Genomic DNA, 22,455 nt, shown 5'->3' with positions numbered 1-22,455 from the left:
TGGAGAACCATCTAAAGACTAGCTGAGCAGAACTCATAACTAAAGATATAAAGAAGAGACCACACTGAGATTGGTAGTAGGGACGGAGACACAAAACAGACTGGCCCCAATCAGTGTGTGGCAGTTGAGCACGGGGAGGGAAATCTTGCTGTGGAGGTCCACTTTAAGAAGTGAGGGGCCCGAGCCCCACACTGGGGGTCCTCAGCCCAGGCTTCTAGTGCTGGGAAGAGGAGTCCCCACAAAATTTGGTGTAAAAATCAGCAGGGATTCTGATCATCTGGGTGAGATGGAAGACTGCTGGAAACCCAGACATCCTCTTAAGAGGCGCATGCACACTCACTTGCAGGCACTCACTCACCCTAGGCTCTGGCAGAGGGATAGCAAAACTAGATGCACCAAAGACTTACAAGGAAAGACTGGGTCATGTGGCTTCAGAGAGAGGGCTAGAGAGACAGCCACCCTTATCCTTGTGTTAAGCCCTCCTCCCACACAGCCAAAGCTGAATCCACGGCCTCGTGAACTCTACTCATTCCACCCTGCTGACTCCTTGAGACCCTGACCTACCCAACTTGTGCACTGCCAGAGGCATTTTTGTGGCTAGGCAACCAACACCACACTTAAGGGAGGAGGCTCTTTCAGCAGCAATCAAAAGGCAGCTCGCATGCTTCTTGAGATAATTTCAGAGGGTGGCAACAAGCCCTGGCCCAAGCAATAAAATATCTTGAACAAATCTGGGGGTCTGTGAGCCTGAGGTGGGCAGCAGCTGGCTTTGGTATGATCTGCAACTACTACAAGTGGCCATAGGCTCATCACAGGGGCCAAATCTGAATCTACACTAACCTGGTGAACACCACTTGCCCCTGTTGACTTCCTGGGACCCTGCCCTACTCAACTCATATACTGCCTGAAGCTCTTTCAGCTCTTGAGCTTTATGGGCAGCTAGCAGACAGCCTTAGGCCTTGGGGTGATCTGGGCCTTTCATTCAGATTTTCCAGGCCAGATACTGGTGGCAGCCAGCTTTGGTTGGCTGGGTGGCCTCTCTCACGTGGTTTCAAGTACAGCACAGGCAGCAAACAATCATGGATCACTTTGTAACTTCTACCAGGTAGCCCCAGGCTAGTTACAGGTAGCAGTTGACCTTAGCCTGCATGGGAGCCCCTCCAAGGGGCAGAACCAACACACCCAGAGAATGGAGTCAGACCACAACAGAGCACCACCTGATTAGATCCACAAGCAGCATACCCAAAGGGTGATCTCAACAGGAACATGAGTCCTGCTAGGTCAGCCCCCACAGAGCAGCGCATATGCTGTGGGCATGGCCAATTCTCAGCCAGTTAGCCTGAGAGTTGATTCCACCCGCTCATGTACCAACTGCAATTAAGACTCAACTGCAACGGGAGGGGACAAAAACGCACAAGGGACAGTCCTGGGCACAGGTGACCAGGGAGACTGCACCACTGGGCCACAAAGATCACCTACTACAAAAGACCATCTGGCCAATACTGGGGGATATGAAAGATCTACCTAATATACAGAAAGGAACACAAAGAGGCAGTTAAAATGAGAAAACAAAGAAACATGTCTCAAGTGAAAGAACAGAACAAAGTTCCATAAAAAGAACTAAATAAAATGGAGGCAAGCAATCTACCAGATATAGGGTTCAAAACACTGGTTGTAAAGATGCTCAAAGAACTTAGGGAATGAATAGATGATCACAGTGAGAACTTCAAAAAAGGGATAGTATGCATAAAAAGGGACAAGGACATAGAAACCATACAAAAGAACTAGTCAGAAATGAAGAACACAATAATCGAATTGAAGTATATACCAGAAAGAATCTACTGTAGTTTAGATGAAGCAGAGGACCAAATCAGTGAGTTGGAAGACAAGGGAGCAGAAAACTCTCAATTGGAACAATTAAAAAAAAATTAGGATAGTTTAAGAGACCTCTGGACAGCATCAAGCACACCAACATCCACATTGTAGAGGTACCACTAGGAGAGGAGAGAGAGTAAGAGCATGTATGAAGAAATAATAACTGAAAATTTACCTAATCTGGTTAAGGAAATCAACATACAAGTCCTGGAAGCACAAAGAGTCCCAAACAAGATGAACTCAAACAGACTCACACCAAGACAGACCAAATGGAAATGGTGAAGGTTAAAGGCCAAACAGAGAATCCTAAAAGCAGCAAAAGAAAAGCAGCTAGTTACTTACCAGGGAGCTCCCATAAGACTACCAGCTGATTTCTCAACAGAAACTTTGCAAGCCAGAAGATATTGGCAGGAAATATTCAAAGTAATGAAAAATGAACCTAGACCACTCTACAACCAAGACCACTCTACCCAGCAAGGCTATCAATTAAATTGAAGGTGAGATAAAGAGCTTCACAGACAGGAAAAAGCTAAAGGAGTTCATCACAACCAAGCTAGTACTACAAAAAATGTGAAAGGGCTTCGGTATAAAGAAGAAGGGGGAAAAACATAATATGAATAATAAAATGGCAATAACTATGTACCTATCAATAATCACGTTTAATGTAAATGGATTAAATTCTCCAATCAAAAGTCATAGGGTAGCTGAATGGATAAGAAAACGAGATCCGCATATATGCTGTCTACAAGAGATTCATTTCAAATTGAAAGACACACAGACTAAAAGTAAAGGAACGGAAAATGACATTTTATGCAAATGGAATGAAAAAAAAAGCTGGGGTACCAATACTTATTTCAGACAAAATAGTCTTTAAAACAAAGGCTGTAATAAGAGACAAAGAAGGGCCTTTCATAATGATAAACAGGTCAGCGCAACAAGAGGATCCTAGCAAACATATATGCACCCAACATAGAAACACCTAAATGTATAAAGCAATTATTGAGTGACATAAAGGGAGAGATCGACAGTAATAGTCACAGTAGGACACTTTAACACCCCATTGACACCAATGGACATGTCTTCCAGACAGAATGTGGAAAAGGAAACAGTAGCCTTAGATGAGACTCTAGACCAGATGGATTTAATTGATATTTTCAGACTGCTTCACTCCAAAGCAGCAGAATATCCATTCTTCTCAAGTGCACATGGAACATTTTTCCAGGATAGACCACATGAGAGGCCACAAAACAAGTCTCAACAAATTTAAGAAGACTGAAATCATATCAACTGTCTTCTCTGACCACAATGTTTAAAACTATAAATCAATTACAAGAAGAAAACCGAAAACGACACAAACACCTGGAGGCTAAATAAAATGCTACTAAACAATGAATGGGTTAACAATGAGATCCAGGAAGAAATCAAGAGATACCTAGAGGCAAATTAAAATGGAAACACAATTGACCCAAAATTTATGGGACACAGCAAAAGCAGTCTTGAAAGGGAAATTCATAGAAATACAGGCCTACCTCAAGAAACAAGAAAAATCTCGAACAATCTAACTTTACCCCTAAAGGAACCAGAAAAAGAACAACAAACAAAGGCCAAAGTGAGTGGAAGGAAGGAAATAGTAAAGATCAGAGTTGAAATAAACAAAACAGTCTTAAAAAAAAATACAAAAGATCAGTGACCAAGAGCTGGTTCTTTGAAGAGATAAACAAAATTGGTAAACCGTTAACCAGACTCACCAAGAAAAAAAAGAGAGGACCCAAATAAATAAAATCAGAAATGAAAGAGAAGTGACAGCGGACTCCACAGAAATACAAAGGATTATAAGAAAATACTACGAGCAATTATATGCCTACAAACTGGACAATCTCGAAGAAATGGATCAAACATTTTATGCAACATACGATCTTACAAGACTGAGTCAAAAAGAGACAGAAAATGTGAACTTGCCAATTACTGCTGATTACTAATGAAATCAAATCAGTTAATCAAAAAACTCCCAACAAACAAAAGTCCGGGACCAGATGGCTTCACAGGTGAACTTTAGCAAACATTCAAAGAAGAATTAACACTTATTCTTCTCAAACTATTCCAAAATATTCAAGAGGACAGAAGGCTCCTAACCTCATTCTATGAGGCCACAATTACTCTGATTCTAAAACCAGACAAAGACATTACAGAAAAAGAGAGTTATAGGCTGATATCCCTGGTGAACATGTAAAAATCCTCAACAAGATATTAGCAAACCAAATTCGGCAAGAAGATCATTCACCATGATCAAGTTGGATTTATTCCTGGGATGCAAGGTTGGTACAATATCCACAAATCGATGTGATATACCACATTAACAGATTGAAAAATAAAAGTCACATGATCCTATCAATAGATGCAGAAAAAGTTTTCGACAAAATCCAGCATCCATTTACGTACAAAACTCTCAGCAAAGTGGGAAGAGAGAGAACATACCTCAACATAATAAAGACCATATATGATCAACCCACAGGTAACATCATATTCAAAGGGGAAAAGCTAAAAGCGTTTTCCATAAGATCAGGAACAAGACAAGGATGTCCGCTTTCACCACGGTTATTCAACAGTATTGGAAGTCCTCGCCACAGCAATCAGACAAGTAAGTGAAATAAAAGACATCCAGATTGGAAAGGAGGAAGTAAAACTGTCATTATTTGCAGATGACATGGTACTATATAGAGAGAACCCTAAATATTCCATCAACAAAACTGGTAGTACTGATAAATGAATTCAGTGAAGTTGCAGGATACAAAATTAATATTCAGAAATTGGACGCATTTTTATACACCAATAATGAACTATCAGAAAGAGAAATTAAGAAAACAATCTCATTTACAGTTGTATCAAAAACAATAAAATACCTTGCAATCAATTTAACCAAGGAGGTAAAATAATACTCTACTTGGAAAATTGAAAGTCGTTGAAGAAAGAAATTGAAGACAATTTAAATAAATGGAATCATAAACTGTGTTCATGGTAGGAAGAATTAATATCATTAGAATGTCCATAGTACCCAAAGCAATCTATAGATTCAATGCAATCCCTACCAAAATTCCAATGGCATTTTTCACAGAACTAGAACAAATAATTTCAATTTATATGAAATCTAAAAGATCTCAAATAGCCACGGCAATCATGAGGAAGAACAAAGTTGGAGATATCACACTACCTGATATCAAACTACACTACAAGCCTATAGTAATCAAAACAGCATGGTACTTACATGAACACATACATAGATCAATAGAACAGAACAGAGCCCAGAAATAAATCCATTTAATCTGTGACAAAAGAGACAAGAATATACAATAGGGTAAAGACAGTCTCTTCAATAAATGGTGTTGGCAAAACTGGACAGATATGTGCAAAAAAATGAACCTGGACCACCTTCTTACACCATATACAAGAATAAACTCAGCATAGATTAAAGACTTAAATGTAAGACCTGAAATCATAAAACTTCTAGAAGAAAACATAGGCGATAAACTCTGATATTGCTATTAGTAATTTTTTTTGATATATCTCCTCAAGCAAGGGAAACAAAAAGAAAAATGAACAAATGGGACTGCATCAAACTAAAATGTTTTTTCACAGAGGAAACTATCAACAAAGTGAAAAGCCAAACTACTGAATAGGGTAAGATATTCCTTTGTGGTAAATCTGATAAGAGGTTAATATTCAAAATATATAAAGAACTCATACAACTCAACAACAACAACAAAAAAAATCCAATTAAAAATGGGCAGAAGAATAGAAGTTTCTCCAAAGAGGAAATGTAGATGGCTAATAGACAGATGAAAAGATGCTCAAGCTCAGTAATCATCAGAGAAATGCAGATTAAAACCACAGTAACTGACACCTGTCAGAATGGCTATCATCAATAAATCAAAAAACAAGTGTTGGTGAGGATGTGGAGAACAGGGAGCCCTCATACACTGTTGGTGGGATTGCAAATTGGTACAGCCACTAAGAAAAAAGTTTGGAGGTTCCTCAAAAAATTTAAAACAGAAGTATCTAATGACTGAGAAATTCTTCTGGCTACTTATCTGAAGAAATCCAAAATACTAATTTAAAAAGATATATGCACCGCTATGATTACTGCAGTGCTTTTTACAAGAGCCAAGATGTGGAAGCAACCTACATGTCCATCAACAGATTAATGGAAAAAAAAGATGTGGTACATAAATACAATGGAGTATTACTTAGCCATAGAAAAAAATAAAATCTTACTATTTGCAACAACATGGAATGACCCAGAAGGTATTATGCTAAGTGAAATAAGTCAGAGAAAGACAAATACCATATGATCTCACTTATATCTGGAATCTAAAGAACAAAATAAACTAATATAACTGAAACAGACTCATAGATAAATTTGATGATTGCCATATGGGGGGTAGGTTGTGGGGCTGGGCAGAAAAGTTGAAGGGATGATGAAGTACAAACTGGTAGTTATAAAATAGTCATGAGGATGTGAAGTACAGCATAGGGAATATAGTCAATAATACTGCTATAACTATGTACAGTGCCAGGTGAGTATTATCCTGGAGATAACTCTATAATAGCACAGAGACCTTTCTCATTCCATTTTGAAAGGGATCCATTCAATGGATGTACCATGGTTTATTCAGTTTCCCATAGTTGGACATTTGGAAAACATTTTTGTCACCAAACATTTCTATTAGAATAGGAGTCCTTCCTTATCTAATCCCAGCCCCTATTCTCATATCTAGAAGGAGAAAGCGATTTCTCCTTTTCAATGAGAAATGTGTACAGATGGTTAATTTGCTTTCATGACTCACCCGGATGTCAGCTTTCCCTGCGCTGGCAAGATCCTGACACTGTAAGTTGTAGCCTCCTTCCCAACTGGAGAGAATAAGCTGCCGAAGAATCAAGAAAGGAAGGTGGGGAATCAACACAAGAATTTGGACAAAACTGAATTTCCCATCCATATTTCTAATTGGGTTTGAGTAGAAACTTCCCAGGATTGAGTTTGACTCAATCCTGTCCTCAAATACTAATTATCAAATTATTTAATTCTTGCTATGAATTAATATCAATGGTTATATTTCTTAATATAATTTACTCCTGACCTTTTTAGAAATTAAATCTAAAAAGAATCAGGATTTAGCTATCATTTGAATAACAAAATATTTAGCGTAAGGAATTATCTTGTCATATGTTTCCACAAGTAAAATGTAGAATTAAATGTAAAGAAATGTGAGGAAATAATACTAAAATTTTAATAATATCTTATACTGGCTTATACATACATATTTATCTTATTTGATCGTCTTAATTTTATGAAGTGCATATTTATTATCATTTTACATATATGTAAACTAGGACTCAGAAAGGTTCTTAAGCCATTTATTAATTTATGATAACATGGTAATCAATCATTTATGTAACTGTAATTGGTTAATGTCTATATTCCCCATGCTCAAAAACCAAAAAGCTCCATAAAATGTCTCCTTTTTTTTGCTCATCTCCGCATCTACATTTCTTTGACCCATGCCTGGAGTATAGAAAGTACTCAGTAAATACATAAGTAAATGATTTGCTTAAGTGGTAGAACAATGATTGAAATTCAGACCTTCTCATTCCTTATCTAGTGTTCTTTCTACATCAACATAAGAAAATGTTTTTTATTCTTTGTAGAAAATTCTACGAAAGTTTTCTCCCTTCTCATTATTACTGAAGAAACTTAAAATTCTAGAATATAAGGTATTTGGCTTTGATTTACATAAATACTTATGTAAAACCTACTATTTTCTGTTGCTTATCAGAAATGGGTAATGGTATAGAACTATTAAAATATATATACAGAACAGGGAGGGATGGGATGATAATGAGCTGAACATTAAAAAGAGATGAACCATTAAAAACATTTAGAATGTTTTATAACCCTTGTCCTTACTCCACTATCCTGATAATAATTTTAGCAGTAATTTCCGGGACTAAGCAAACATCAGGCCAGGGCATAACAAATTAGCAAGATTAACTCATCCTATCACTTGACTGATGTCTATGGAATATACCCCAAAAGTGTCAAAGAAAAGACCTTATTTCTGCTCTGAAAGTTTACAATTAGAGGTGGTTAGGAGGCAAGTGACAGTAGTGATTTTTGAACCAAGAGATATAAAAGTGTGAGAAGAGAAACAGTCGATAAGCGGTGTATAAAATTCATAAAGGGGAATTTGCTCAGTGTAGATGTTCTCCCTAAAAGGCAGAAACCATTTACTTGGTGGTTCAAACACTAAACTGTTGTTTTTGTTCCTGTTAATGGTGACTAATATTCCCTTTAAAATGTACAAAGCCTTCCACACTTACTAACTCCTACTTATACTTGTCTGTGAGCATTTGAAGTACTGAAACCCTGTCTCTCTATCTCTGTATCCCCTGGGTTTAGTACACTTCATAGCACCTCCTAAGTGCTCACTGCACGTTAGCTAAACAGAACTGATTAATCCTCACATCTAACTCATGAGTTCAGCTGGACAAATATCATGTCTCCATTTCAAAGATAAGTTGACTAAGGTTCAGAGTAACTCCTAAGTAACTCCTCTAAAATTAGATAAAGTGACAAAGCTGACACATGAATTCAGATCTTCTGAGTCCACTACACCAAAGTTTCTGGCAGGTATTGGAGCTTCCAATATAGTCAGACCTACAGGCTGGCCCCTCTGATGCGGCTGCTACTTCTGACAACAATCCAATGAAGAGTATACAAAGAAATTAAGTCCATAAATTAATACCTCACATACTCTCCTAGTGAACTAAAATTCACCTAGTAAAGAATCTAAAATAAAAATTCCCTATTCAGAGTTAGGTAAATTAGCGAGCACCTATGTGTATAATTTTAGAGTTGTTGGCATGGCTTTCCTGACTCCAAATCCCACTTCCTGCATTCTGGCTGATGCCTAAAATTCCATGATTGCAGTTTTATTGCAGTTATTTAAGGTAATAGTTGTTAATCATTATTAGAATGGTGGATTTTATTAGACGAATGAACAGATTAGACTATGGGCGAGACAGCCTATATTTTAGTCAAGGATTTATTTTTTTTAGAATTCAAGGACACCAAGAAAACAGCTATACTTGTGCCATTAACAGCCATTTATAATTTATATGATTTTATCCTAATTTTTCCTTAAAAAGGTTTTATGTTTGTTTATTCATTCTCATGCTCATTCTCCCTCTCCCTCTTTCTCTCTCTCCTCCCCACCTCCTTCTCTCCCTTTCTCTTTCCATCGCTCCCTCCCTCCTTCCTAGGCCTTTGGTTCTAAGGCAGGACAATTTCTTTTTTTTTCTTGTAAAATTACTCGGGTTTGATACTTTACAAAGAAATGGGGAGTACATGATGTAATGAGGGCAGCTAGAGTTGAGCTGGAATGTCAACTTAGGCCTCCAGAAGTCAGTCCTGAGAAATAGCTATGGCACTATCACAGTAGCCTAAAGAGGCAGGGAGTATTCTTTAAGTATATATTTTAGTCAAACTAACTGCATTTGGTATTTAATTAAAAAAATACTCTTACTCAACAGCTGTTTATTCTCAGGCAAATCATGTAAATTTTCTAAGCCTCAGTATCATAATCCGTAAAAGGAGAAAATTATAACATATGATCTTTAAAGGCCCATTCAGATCTAAATTGTGTTTTAAATTACAATGAGAGACTCAGGGCCCAAGAAAGAGGCCTAAATTGGGATAAGATAATTCGAATTAGAAACAAAGGCTTTTAGGGCTTTTGGAAGTAATAGTAATAATATCAAACGCTGGAACAAGTTCTCAAACTCTTAAAGAACAGTACTGATAACCTTGGATAGTTCCAGTGTGCTAGCTTTAATTGCTTCTAAAAATCTCTCAACTACAGATTAAGCTACATAAACACTTACCTCTGCCAGCATGTACATGGAGAGAAGTGTGATTCCGAGATTATACAAGGTAAGGATACCCCTAAGGGAAAGAGCAGGTCTGTTCTTCATATATTTGTTGCCCAGCCATATTGAAAGTAGATATATGACAGTAAGAAAAAAGGTAGGAAGGTAAGAGTCCAACATGAACCATCCTCTGACTCGAGAATCTGAAAAGAAACACATACAGTGAGAATCCTGAAGAATAACACTTCTGTTTAGCTATAACATATTGGCACATACATTTTACTTGCGCATATCAGATACAACAGAGAACAAAATGACACAGCATTAAAGAAGCTGAATTTGAGTTATTGTGAAGAAGAAGAAACCAGTAGAGTTTAAAGAAGGTTTCATGGAGCAAACAGGGCTTAAGGGGAATACTGAATGACAAGAAAAGGTAATGAAGGTGGAAAGTAACAGTTCTTGAATGTCTACTTTCGAACGATTACTGTATTTATTTATTCTAACTCAGTAAATATAAAGTATGTTATGCCATTTTATGGATGATAAGACAGCTCGGAAAGCTTTAGTAACTTGCAAAAAGCTACACAATAGTTGGCCGCAGAGTCAGGATTTAAATTCACATCTGACTTCTGGTGTGTCATACCTTGTTGCTGCCTCCTATGGAGAAGCTTCGAGGAGACAGGAAAGAAAGCATATTGATACTGTACCCTAATTCCTAAAACTCACACTCCCTGGAATTTGCCTAGGATTGTTGTGCAGTAAACCAGGAATGGGTTTAGAGTTCAGATGATCCAAACAGAGCAATGGGATGCAAGCATGACAGCTGAAGACAGTGAAGGCGAAGCCTGAGGGCTGATGGTTCAGAACTGAGAGTAGAAAATAAAGCCAGGGACCCAAACCTGACCATGCACTAGAAGTACAAACAGCCAGGAGGCAAAGACCTAAACATATCAAGAATGTCTTCCTCTGGAGAGTGAAAATTTAAAAACCTAAACAAAACATACATAACAGATCTATAATTAGCAACACCTGAAAATAATTGTAGGTACAAAATGACTTTTGTTCTCTATTTTGCTTTTTTAAAATTGTTGTTTAAATAAAGATAATGGTTTGGCCCAGAATTATAAAAATTGCATGCTGTGTTTAATCTGTCAGTACAGTTGTAAGGAAATGGTTTCTCCAAAAGATAATGCCCTTTTCTTGATATCTGTGGTTCTCCTAATCTCAGTCCCTCTTTCTGCTCTACCCTATTCCATCTACCCTAGTCTCTCTTTAAAACACCCCACCCTACAGAGTGCCATTGCTATGGAAAGTATCTTCTCAAGCTATACCCCATTACTTATTCTATAAACTTCTCCCATTTGTGATAGAGATAAAAAAGGTAAGAAAGGAACATTCATGTGATTCACAGATATTACCTTTCATACAATTAGCTCATAATTATCTGTCATAAAAGTTTGTGCCACTTCCTAATGTTTTTCTCCATATCTAAGTCCTACTCATCTCTTTAATACTCAGATAAAGGTACTGCCTTCTGAAGGGAGCCATTTCCTACTGTTCTTTTTGTAACTACAGCTTCTCATCAGCATGACAAAAAAATTATCATTTTATAATTTGTTATTATGGCTATATACTGTTATTATAAATAACATTTGCTGAGCACTAATTCTGTGCTATACACTGTTCTCAAGCCTTTTACATGTATTAACTTATTTAACTCTCAAAGTAATATTATATATATTATTTTTAACAGCTTTATTGAAGTATACTTGATTACACAGAATCCTGCACATATTTAATGTGTACAATTTGATGAGTTTGGACATATGTAAATATCTGTGATGCCATCACCACAGTTAAGGTAACAAACATATAGGTGATATTATTATCCCCAGTTTACATATGAGAAAAATTGAGCCACATGGGGTAAAAAAAAATTAAGTAACTTGCACTAACCAGCTATCTCCTTTTATGGAGTTATGGGTTGAACTGTGTTCCCTAAAAAGATGTTCCAGTCCTAACTTCTGGTATCTGTGATTATGGCCTTATTTAGAAATAGAGTCTTTGCAGATGTAATTAAGTTAAGATGAAATCATACTGGATTAGGTTGGGCCCTAACTAGGTGACTGGTATCCTTATAAGGGGAGATCTGGATTCAGGGACACAAAGAGAACACCATGTGAAGACAGAGGCAGAGATTAGAGTGATACATCTACAAACCAAAGGATGCCAAAGATTCCTGGAAACTACCAGAAGTTAGGAGAAAGGCATGGAACAGATCCTTCCCTAGAACCTTAGAGGGTGCATGGCCATGCCAACATCTTGATTTCAAACTTGTAGCCTCCAGAACTGTAAGAGAATAAACTGCTGTTGTTGCAGTTTGTGGCACTTTGTTACTGAAGCCCTAGGAAACTAATACACATGGTTTACTTCATGGCTTTCCAATTGTTTCAGATGTGCTAGTTTTACCCTCCCAACGACAGTGTATGCTCCATGAGAGAGAGACTAGGTCTTATATTTCTATTCTGTCTCACTTATAACATATCCATTTAACGCTGATTTGAGAGGAAACTGTCATTGAAGATATATCAATTGGCACACTGAGGTAAGCACATATTGAAAAACTAATACAGCACCTGAAGTTTTTCATTTTCTTATTTCGTGGTCCTATAAATATTTGCCACAACTGTTATGGAGGATCATAACTGTTCCAACCAAAGGATGGAACAAATACTCATGACAAGATTATCTCTGGGGCTTGAGAAGTGTTAGCTCTGCATCTGTGTCAGGTATTTGCCCAGAATATCACTTGATGATATGGTGTAGGTAAAATCAGAAAAGACTTGGGGAGACCTAGAAGCTTACTAGGTGGCTTGTCAGTCAACTGAAGCTTGTGCCACTTTTAGGAAGGGGATAAGGATTTGTGATGACCTGGATGCCAGGCTATCTGTCATTGTGGAGATCACCTAGTAGTCCATTGGTGAACTGCCGACCTTACAGTCTTTTTTTCTACAAAGGAAATGTTCATAAAAATGACCAGAGCTGAGTAAATAACTGTAATCCAATCCTTAATTGATCCCATACTCACATAATTCCAGATCATGAAGATCTTACTGACAGCAAAGTTCAGTGTGAAGCTGGCTCAGGGAGACTTTTACTTAACTCACTAGTAGAAGTGTCAAATAGAAAGCCAATCACCAAAAAACCCTCCAAGACCAAGTTAAAGCATCATGCCCTCTACACTACCCACTAGAACTGTAAGGCAGAGATCATATTAAATAAAGTATGGTATGAGATATAGGTATCCTGTCCTGCCTATCCCAATGGATCATCACAAGGATAAAATGGAAAAAATAAAACCAGACTCTGTGAAAGCATTTTTTAAAAAGCCCTATATAATCAAAGAATATCATTTTATTAAAACTATATAGTCATTCACTTAGAATGACTTAGAATAGTTTATAGAGCCTGTATAGAAACTGGAGTGTGGGCTAAATAATCTTTAAGTGATTCTGTTTAAAGACTTTAGGAACAGGAAACATCATCTCCTCCCTCCCCTCACCCAGTAGTGCTGAGGAAATAACTTGCAGATTTTTCGCAGCTTTGTGAACCACCAAGGCTCAAGTAAAACAAAACATATTGTTTAGAATTTATTATTTGCAAAATATATAGGACTTAATATGTTCCTGGAACTGTAATAAGCACTGGAGATTAACAGTCATGGCTCCTGACCTCATGGGAGAAAGAGCTATTAATAACAATAATGTGTATGAAAGAAATAAACAGAGGTTGAAATACAGAATAAGAAGGGGGCTCCTTCAGAAGGGCAAATTCCCTGATATCTTTGTTAAGGAAAGCCTACTTGAGAAGGTAACATTTAAGCTGATACCTGAAGTATGAGAAGGGGCTCACTATATTGCGGGATGGAGTAGAAGATAGTGGGGAGGAATTCCAGGCTCAAGGAGCAGCGTATGAAAGAATTTTACATATTTGAGGAAGTGAAAGATGTCAGATGTCAAAATGAATGAGGAATAATGGTGCTTACTGTTAGAGAAGTAGCTGGGGCTAAATAATCCAAGGGTATGTAGTCCATGATACAAAATCTGGTTTTTATCCTAAGGACACTGGGAAGACACTGATAAGTGTTAAGCTAGAGTACCATATACTATGATTTAGGCTTTTAAAGTATTATTCCAGCTAACAATAAATGATTGGAAAAAGGGAGACTAGTTAAGATACCTTATAATGACTTAGTGCTGAATTAAGGGGAAAGAGTCATTAAATATACATCAATTGGCACACTGTAGTAGTCTAAGTGACTGGTAACGGAGGAATGACTGATAGCTTAGAAGCTCAATCTAATGGCCCTGGGCAGAGAAAGCTCACACATATTTAAAGAGAATCTGTCAAGACTTGTAAGGGAAGCAAGACTATACATGACTATGCATGTGAGGAAGGTGGGGGTGAATGGGCAGTAGAGAGAGAAGTAGAATATATTCAGAAGGAAAGCTACAGCCTGCTTTGGTGGCCAGTTTTTAGTAACTTTGGTAGCTAGAGAGAGACACCAAAGGAAGTATTACACTGCATTCTATTCCTGCTTCCCACTCCCAGAACTTTAATCCCAAGAGAGGCTGAGCAGGAGAAATGAAGACTTCTATATATTCTAACAGAAGGATAGCAAAGGTGAGGGAAGTTAAGTTTCTCAGTGTTAAATGCTGTTTTGAAGACACCAAAAGTGATATAATCTTCTGTAACCAAATACTGTGTTCCTTCCACATTAAGTTCTCAAGTAGTTCACTTACCTCGAGGTCCAAACATGTTGTCCAAAAAAGCATTGACTTCATCATCAAAAGCCTTTAGATGCTCCTGAAAAAAATTAAAAAATGATTAATTAAAAAATTAAAAAATTAAAAATGATTTAAGTGGGTTTTGGAAACTCTCAGAACAAACCACTATCAACAATGTGCAGTTCACAGAATCTCCAAAGGTCCTAGCTTCAAGGACTTTTGACTGCAAAGACTTAAAAAAAGTAAATTAGTAAAAGTGGCCCCACCTCTCACAAGCCTATAAGGATTTGGAAGGAAACAATTCCTCTTTCATTTCCTTAGGCAAGAGGAGTCCTGAAAACAGGCTTTGTACATTTGAACATTGAAGAGTTATTGACTTTAATTTCATTTCCATCTAAAATGCTTAGGGTTATAAACACTCCCATAAGCAACTTCTATTGTTGCAGTTAATAGGAGTTGTATGTGACAGGGAAAGTCTATTCCTGCAGGATATAATGTAATTATTAAATGAAAATTCAGCTGAATTGTATCACAAAGCTGAATCTAAAGCTTTAAAGGGGGCTTGTTTTTCAAATAAGGAAATAAAGCATTATAGCCATTTTTTCCCATCACTTTTATATTTTATTTCCAAAACTTTTTAATAATTAGCATCTATTTAATATTACAATAAATGGTGTCACTAGGGTACATCAAATTATTGCCACTTTAACTGAATTCAAATTGGGATTGGAGAATTTTTGCTCAGATTCTTAAGGTTGATAAACTGGCTTCTGGCTCTTGATTTAGCTATTCATGCTGGTCTGCTATTACACTGCTCAAAATACCTAAGGTGTTCCCTAACCTTCTACAAAGGTCTGCAGCACCTTTTCAAGCAAAGAGAAGATACAGAGCTTTCCCCAATGTTCCTGGGAAAGAGATCTTTGATGAGGATTTGGGGCCAATGGATTGGTCCCTGGCTATACATGAGTATGACAACTCCCAGAAGTTCATAGAAAATGTTCTCTATAATCGATAGTGGGAGTGCAAAAATACCCCATTCTCAAAAAAAGTGTAAGTGCTAAAGAGGAGAATTAATTTACTGGCATCTGAAAAGAAGAACTACATGTTTGGTTACTGGCACACACCATTTGGACCTATTCCTTATTGGTGACTTTGATCCTGAGAAATTAATTTTTCTTTTTTATTTACTTTGGAAATAATTTTTTATTTTTCAATTATAGTTGACATACAATATTATGTTAGTTTCAGGAATACAGCACAGTGATTAGGCATTTATATAACTTATGATCACCTGATAAATCTAGCACCCATTTCTGTGTTTCTGTTTTGTTTGTTCATTTACTTTGTTTTTAAGATTCCACATAAAAGTGAAATCATATGACATTTCTCTTTCTCTGTCTGACTTACTCCATTCAGCACAATACCTGTAGGTCCATCCATGTCATTGCAGATGGCAAGATTTCATATATATATTTTGGCTGAATAATAGTCCATTGTATATATGTACCACACCATCTTTATCTAGTTATCCACTGATGAACACCCAGGTTGACTTCATATCTTGGCTACTGTAAATAATGCTGCAATAAATATATAAATGCACATGTCCCTTTGAAGTAGTGTTTTGGGTTTCTTTGTCCTTTGGTAGAGCCTTTGTTTTAAAATCTATTTCGTCAGGTGTAAGTATTGCTACCCCAGCTTTGTTTTTCTCATTTTCATTTTCATGAAATATCTTTTTCCCTCTTTTTACTTTCAATCTGTGTATGCTTTTTGATCTGAAGTGAGTCTCTTATAGGCAGTATATGTAAGGGTCTTGTTTTCTTATTCATTTAGCCACCCTATGTCTCTTGATTGGAACATTTAATCCATTTACACTAAAAGGAATTGTTGATAGACATGTAGTTGTTGCCATTTTATTATTTATATTTCTCCTCCTTCATCTTTTTAACACTTCCTTTAGCTTTTTCTTGTTTGGGAAGCTCTTTATCTGTCCTTTGATTCTAAATGATAGCTTTGCTGGGTAATCTTGGTTGTAGGTCCTTGCTTTTCCTCATTTTGAGTATTTCCTGCCAATCCCTCTAGCCAGTCAAGTTTCTGTTGTGAAATCAGCTGACAGTCTTATGGAGCTCCCTTGTAGATAACTAAATATTTTTCTTGCTGTTTTTAAGATTCTTTGTCTTTAATATTTGGCATTTTAATTATGATGTGTCTTGGTGTGGGCCTCTTTGAGTTCATCTTGTTTGGGACTCTCTGCCCTTCCTGGGCTTGTATATCTATTTCCTTCACCAGGTTGCCTTTTCTTTAAATAGTTTTTTAAATTTTTTGCTCTCTCTCTTTTTCTGATACCCCTATAATGAGAATGTTTTTATACTTGATGTTGTTCCCGAGGGCCCTTGAACTAGTCTCACTTTTTTGGATTCTGTTATCTTCTTGCTGTTCTGATTGGGTGTTTTTTGTTACCTTATCTTCTAAACTGCTGCTTCAGACCTCTGCTTCATCTAATTTACTATTGGTTTATTCTAATGTATTCTCCATTTATTATATTTCATTTCTGACTAATTCTTATTTTCTATCTACATTTTTATGTTTCTTGTCTCTTTGTTGAAGTTCTCACTGAGATCTTTGAGCATCCTTATAACCAGTATTTTAAACTCTGGTAGACTCCTTGTCTCCATTTTGTTTAGTGCTTCTTCTAGAGCTTTGTTTTGTTCTTTCATTTGGTACATGTTTGTCTCCCCATTTTGGCTGCTTCCCTGTGTTTGCTTCTATGTATTATGTAGAATATGCATCCTGTGGGGCCCAGTAGCACAGTCTCTCTGGTCACCTGAGCTGTGTGCTATTGGTATGCCCCTTGTTGGGGTTGTGTGTGCCCTCCTACTATATTTGAGTCTTGGTTGCTGTTGGTATATCAATGGGAGGGATTGACCTTCAGGCTGATTTGTTGTGAAGACTGGCAATAACTACAGTGGAGAAGCAGGGGCTGACACTATGGAGTAAGATTTGCTTTAGCAGGGCTCTGGTGCCTGCCCAGTCTGCCCTTTAGGTGTGTCATTTGTAGAGGTGTTTGGGTAGTGCTCTGATGTGGTTTGAAGCTAGCTACTGCATGTGTTGGTTCTGGGGCCTCTTGGGAGGGGCTCTGGTGCAAGACAAGGTCACTTGGTATGAGCTACAAAGTGATCTGCAGATGATTGCTACTTGTGCTGGGCTTGGAGTTGCCTGGGAGAGGCTAAGCTGTGAACCAAGGCTAGCTGTTGCTAATGTTGGGCTTGGGACTACTTAGCAAGAGATACAGGGCATACCCAGGCCAGATGCTGCTTGTTTGGGTACGTGAACCTTTGAGAGATTTTAGAAAAAGCTAAAGCATGAGCCAAGACAGACCATTTGTAAAGAACTGCCATTCAAAGTGGATTGGGTGGGCCTGCAAGTTGGGTGGGGTAGAATCTCAGAGAACCGTCAGGGAAGAGGGGTTAACAGTGTTATGTTAGCTAGGCTGACAGAGATTGAAGTATCATGTCCATCTACATCTGCATGCTGGATAGTGGGAGGGCTCAACAAAAGAACAACGGCTTCTGCTTGCACTTCTTCTGGGAGAAAGCTGCCCCTCTAGCCCTTGCCCTGAAGCCAAATAATTCAGTTCCTCCCTATATTTCCCTGGGGCCTTTCGAGCTGCTACCCCAGTGCTGGAGCTCAGAGCAAGTGAGTCTGTTAGCGAGAAAGTCCATGGACAAGTAAGTCCCTGCACAGGCCCTTTAAGAGGAATTCCTGGGACTCCAGGAGCCTTCTGCCTCACTCAGCCACAGTCTCAATTGGTTTTCACAGCCTAAAGTCTTGAGGACTTCCCTCCCTGGCACTGGAACCCTGGGGAGCGGTGCTGAGTCCCCTCATTCCTCACAGGGGAACCCCCTCAGCTGAGATATTCCTCCCAAATTTTAACCACCACACTGTGGATATTGGACAATCGTGAGAGAAATTTCAAGGAAACTTAGGTCTTTGGGAACTTTAGGAAGGAGGATGAGGAGTAGAGACTAACATTTATTAGTATCTACTACTGCTGGCCAGTGTATTAGAAACTTTATTATTTACTAATATCTCTATAAAAAGTACCTGGGCTAAACAAAGCTTGGAAGTTTTTAAACAGTGTTATCTTTAGGTTCTATGAAAGATATCTCTGGAGACCTCGAGAAAGGTCAGTTACTTAACATCTCAGTGTGACAGAATGCGATTTTTGTTGCCATTAGAACAGGGCAGATCTGTCTAGATCTCTTGTTCTTGAGCAAAATATGTTAACCTTACTGATGTACCCATCCTCATACAAATACCAATGAAATCTGTCTTTCATTGCCACATCCACCCACAAATGTTTAAGCTTTTTCAGTATATTTGCTAAGGTTCAAAATCCATTTTCCAACATCTGTAGATCACAGAATACTCTAATTAAAAGTCAGAAAGCTTGTATTATTTCTATAATCTTGCAGAAATGTAGTCACAGTGGAAGAGCAGAAAGAAAAGTGAGAGAGGATGATATGAAGAGAGAACAGAGAAAGATGAATGAGAAGGGGCATTCCATTCTTTTCAGTTTAATTTACTGATTCATTAACCAATTACCTAACATTACTATGTGCAAGCACCATGTTAGATGGTGAAATACAAAATCAAATGAGACACGGTACTTATCTTCACATAGCATAATAGAGAAGTAAAGCAATAATTACCTAGTGTCTTAAATATGATGAAAGAATTTTATAGATATATATTGTAAGAACGTAGAGGAAAGAAATATTCATCCATAAAAAAGAAGGAAACATTGCCATTTTTGACAATATGGACAGACCTTGGAGGCATTATGCTAAGGGAATAAATAAGTCAGAGAAATATCATATGATCATATATGGAGAAATCTAAAACTCAGATACAGAAAACAGATTGGTGGTTGCCAGAGGCGGAGGGTCTGTGTGTGGGAGGTGGACCAATGGCACAAACTTCCAGTTATAAAACAGTTAAGCCATGGACATGTACAGTTGGTGACTATAGTTAATACTTTATATTTGAAAGTTGCAAGGAGTAGATCTTAAAAGTTTTCATCACAAGAAAAAATATAACTATGTAAAAAGATTTATTGTGGTGGTCATTTTGCAATATATCAAAATATCAAATCATTACATTGTATATCTGAAACAAACAAACACAAAGGACATATAGGTAGGAAATTTAATTTAGATCTCTTAAAAAGAGAAGCCTGTCAGGAAAAGCTGCTGTTGTCACTGAGTTTTGAAAGACTCTAGGGCATCATCTAGATGGAGAAGGAAAGAAAGAGCATTTGAAGGAGAAGCATCAGCATATACAAATACACTGACACATGACTCGTCTGGGAAATGGTAATGGCCAGAGTCTCTACTGACCTATTTGACAGAAATAAAGCCAATGCTTAGAAAATCAGAAACCTGAAAAAAATTACTTCTTTATTTCTGGGTTATTTAATAGTTAGTAAGGAATGTAGTCTAAAGACAATGATCAGATGAGATCAGAAGAACAAATCAAAATTTACCCTGGATTAGTAAAACATAATTTTAAGTATAGAGTTTTGGTAGTGTTAGTTAATAACTAAGGATGAATACTTAGCAAAGGATGACAGAGCAGAGTTTGGGCAATGAATAACTAACTGTATACTAGTTTCTACACGTGTAAATGCAAAAGCATGCTGGACAATTTTTCAAGACTAACATCATAACCTATGATCTAGGAAAAACCAGCACTTCATTCATTCAACCAGCATCTTTGAATAGTGGCTGTGTACACAGTACTTTGTTGGACATTTGAAGAAAAAAGGGATAGAGTGGTTAACGCAAAAGTTTACAGACAAATTGGGAAAGTGAAAAATACAAAGGCAAACAGAAAACCATTGAGAGGGAGATACAGAGAACTGCCACAATGATGGAGGATTTAGGAATGGGGACTTAAGATGGGGTTTTAAGATGGTTAAAATTTGGACAGATTAGGAGAGAGAGAGAAATAGTACTGCCCTTAGGCAAAAGGGGTGTTCTCCTGAACTCAATACTTTAGACAGCCCCACTCTGTCATCATTTGGCTATACCCCTCCACACAGAGGGAAAAATCCTTTGAGACAAGGGAGATGCTTATCTATGGTCACAGCTTCCCCTCCTCCAGACAATGTTTCAAGTACCCCAGCCCACAGAATTCTTTGCCAAAATTCTCTGAGCTCACTACTAGGACAACTTCAGTGATTTCTCCTTGCCCACATAGTAAAGTCCATGTTTTATGACTTTGAATTCAATTTGTGGCTGTTTATAGCAATAGCTGTAGGATGGAAAGATTGGAAGCAAGTAGGGCCTTATTTAATTGTGTATTCCTGATTGCTTACCACATCTGGCAATAATGTAAAAAAAAAAATGTAAAAAAGTGATGTACAACCACATTGGAAAAACAGTTTAGCAGTTTAGTAAAAACATAAACATTCAACTAGGATCTAACATGCTAGTCCTGGGTATTTAAAGAGAAAACAAAGCATATATCCATACAATGACTTATACACAAATATTCATGGCAGCTTTACTTATAATCACTAAAAAATGAAAACCTCCTAATTACTCATCAACGGGTTAATGGATAAACTGTGGTATAGCCATACAATGAACTACAACTCAGCAATATAAAGGAGTGAACTACTGATGCACACCCGTAGATGGATCGCAAAATTATGAAGCTTCATTAAAGAGGCTAGACAAAAAGAGTACATACTATATATTTCTATTTACATGAAACTGTAGAAAATATAAACTTCGTATGACAGAAAGCAAATCATGGTTGCTTGGGGACTTCAGGGGAGGGGAGAATATTTTTCAAAAATGAGGGTGAAATAAGGATATTTTCATATATGCATAAGTGAGAGAACTTGTAGCTAGGAGACCTGCACTACGAAGTGTGCTCAAGATGTTCTTCATGCTGAAGAGAAATGATTTTATATGGAAAGTAGCATTTACAGAAAAGAATCAAGAACACCAGAAATGCATTTGACTGAAGAGCCGTAACTCAGAGCAAGCTGGCCTCCACTCACCTCACCACATCCACTACAACTGCCATAACCACCTCTCGCACCATGTTCATCCTTACCACCAGGAGCAGTGTTGCATAACACCATGGTGATCTGCACCTGCTCCTTTTACCTGGCCATGCGACGCCCAACTCCCAAGACTGGTGGATTGGACCACCATGCACTCCTGCCTCAACCGTTGCTGAGAATACTGGGAAATAGGAGAGCCATAAAGAGCACACCTAGGTTTTTGCCACCATGATGCTGACTGGGATTCCCACTCAGCCCTAACTGCATTAGTTGGAGCTCAACGTGACGCGGGGCATCTCAAAGAAAGCCATTTCCTGGTCTGTTTGTGAACATACAAACTGTGATCGCTGTTGGTACAGCCTCATCCTGAACACCATGACAACTCAGATTTTCTTCAGCAAAAGTAGTCTTGCAATCAGAATTGTCAGCACCATGATTAAGAACTATTCTACAAAAGCTAAAACAAGAAGCAAAGCAGAAATAAACTCCACTGTGAAAACTCGGTCTATGGTTTCTCTGATCTCTAAATGATAGAACTCCAGATTGTTTTTAATTCCTTTCCTTCTTCCCTCTTTTCTCTCTTGCTACTTCTCTTGTTCCCTCTCTTACGTTCTCTATTCCTTTCCTTCTCCCTTTTATTGCCTTCATTCCACTTTTCTTTTCCTCCCTGCTTCCTTCCTTTCCTCCCTCCTTCAGGCATTTCTCCTTCTTGGCATTCCTTCATGTTTAGGCATTTTGTAGTTTTAGCGACACTTATTTAATCGAAATAGTTATTTCCCACCACCAACTACCTTC

At 37.7% G+C, this 22,455-nt stretch overlaps 1 protein-coding gene across 1 annotated transcript in view; it reads right to left on the bottom strand.

Annotated features, from left to right (window-relative positions):
• The window catches only part of ELOVL2 (ELOVL fatty acid elongase 2), a 73,018-nt gene that overhangs the window by 9,337 nt on the left and 41,226 nt on the right, over positions 1 to 22,455 (bottom strand). Inside the window, exons 2-4 of the mRNA XM_039857597.1 lie at positions 14,598 to 14,661; positions 9,811 to 9,998; positions 6,717 to 6,794 (exon numbers count right to left, since the gene is read on the bottom strand). Coding sequence (XP_039713531.1) covers positions 6,717 to 6,794; positions 9,811 to 9,998; positions 14,598 to 14,661 — 330 coding nt within the window. The remainder of the gene's footprint in view (positions 1 to 6,716; positions 6,795 to 9,810; positions 9,999 to 14,597; positions 14,662 to 22,455) is intronic.

Source organism: Pteropus medius, unplaced genomic scaffold, assembly GCF_902729225.1.
Source record: "Pteropus medius unplaced genomic scaffold, Ma_sr-lr_union100, whole genome shotgun sequence".
In the NCBI taxonomy this organism is placed as follows: domain Eukaryota; kingdom Metazoa; phylum Chordata; class Mammalia; order Chiroptera; family Pteropodidae; genus Pteropus; species Pteropus medius.
The sequence above is the reverse complement of the archived record's forward strand: the minus strand, read 5'-3'. Positions and strand labels throughout refer to the sequence as shown.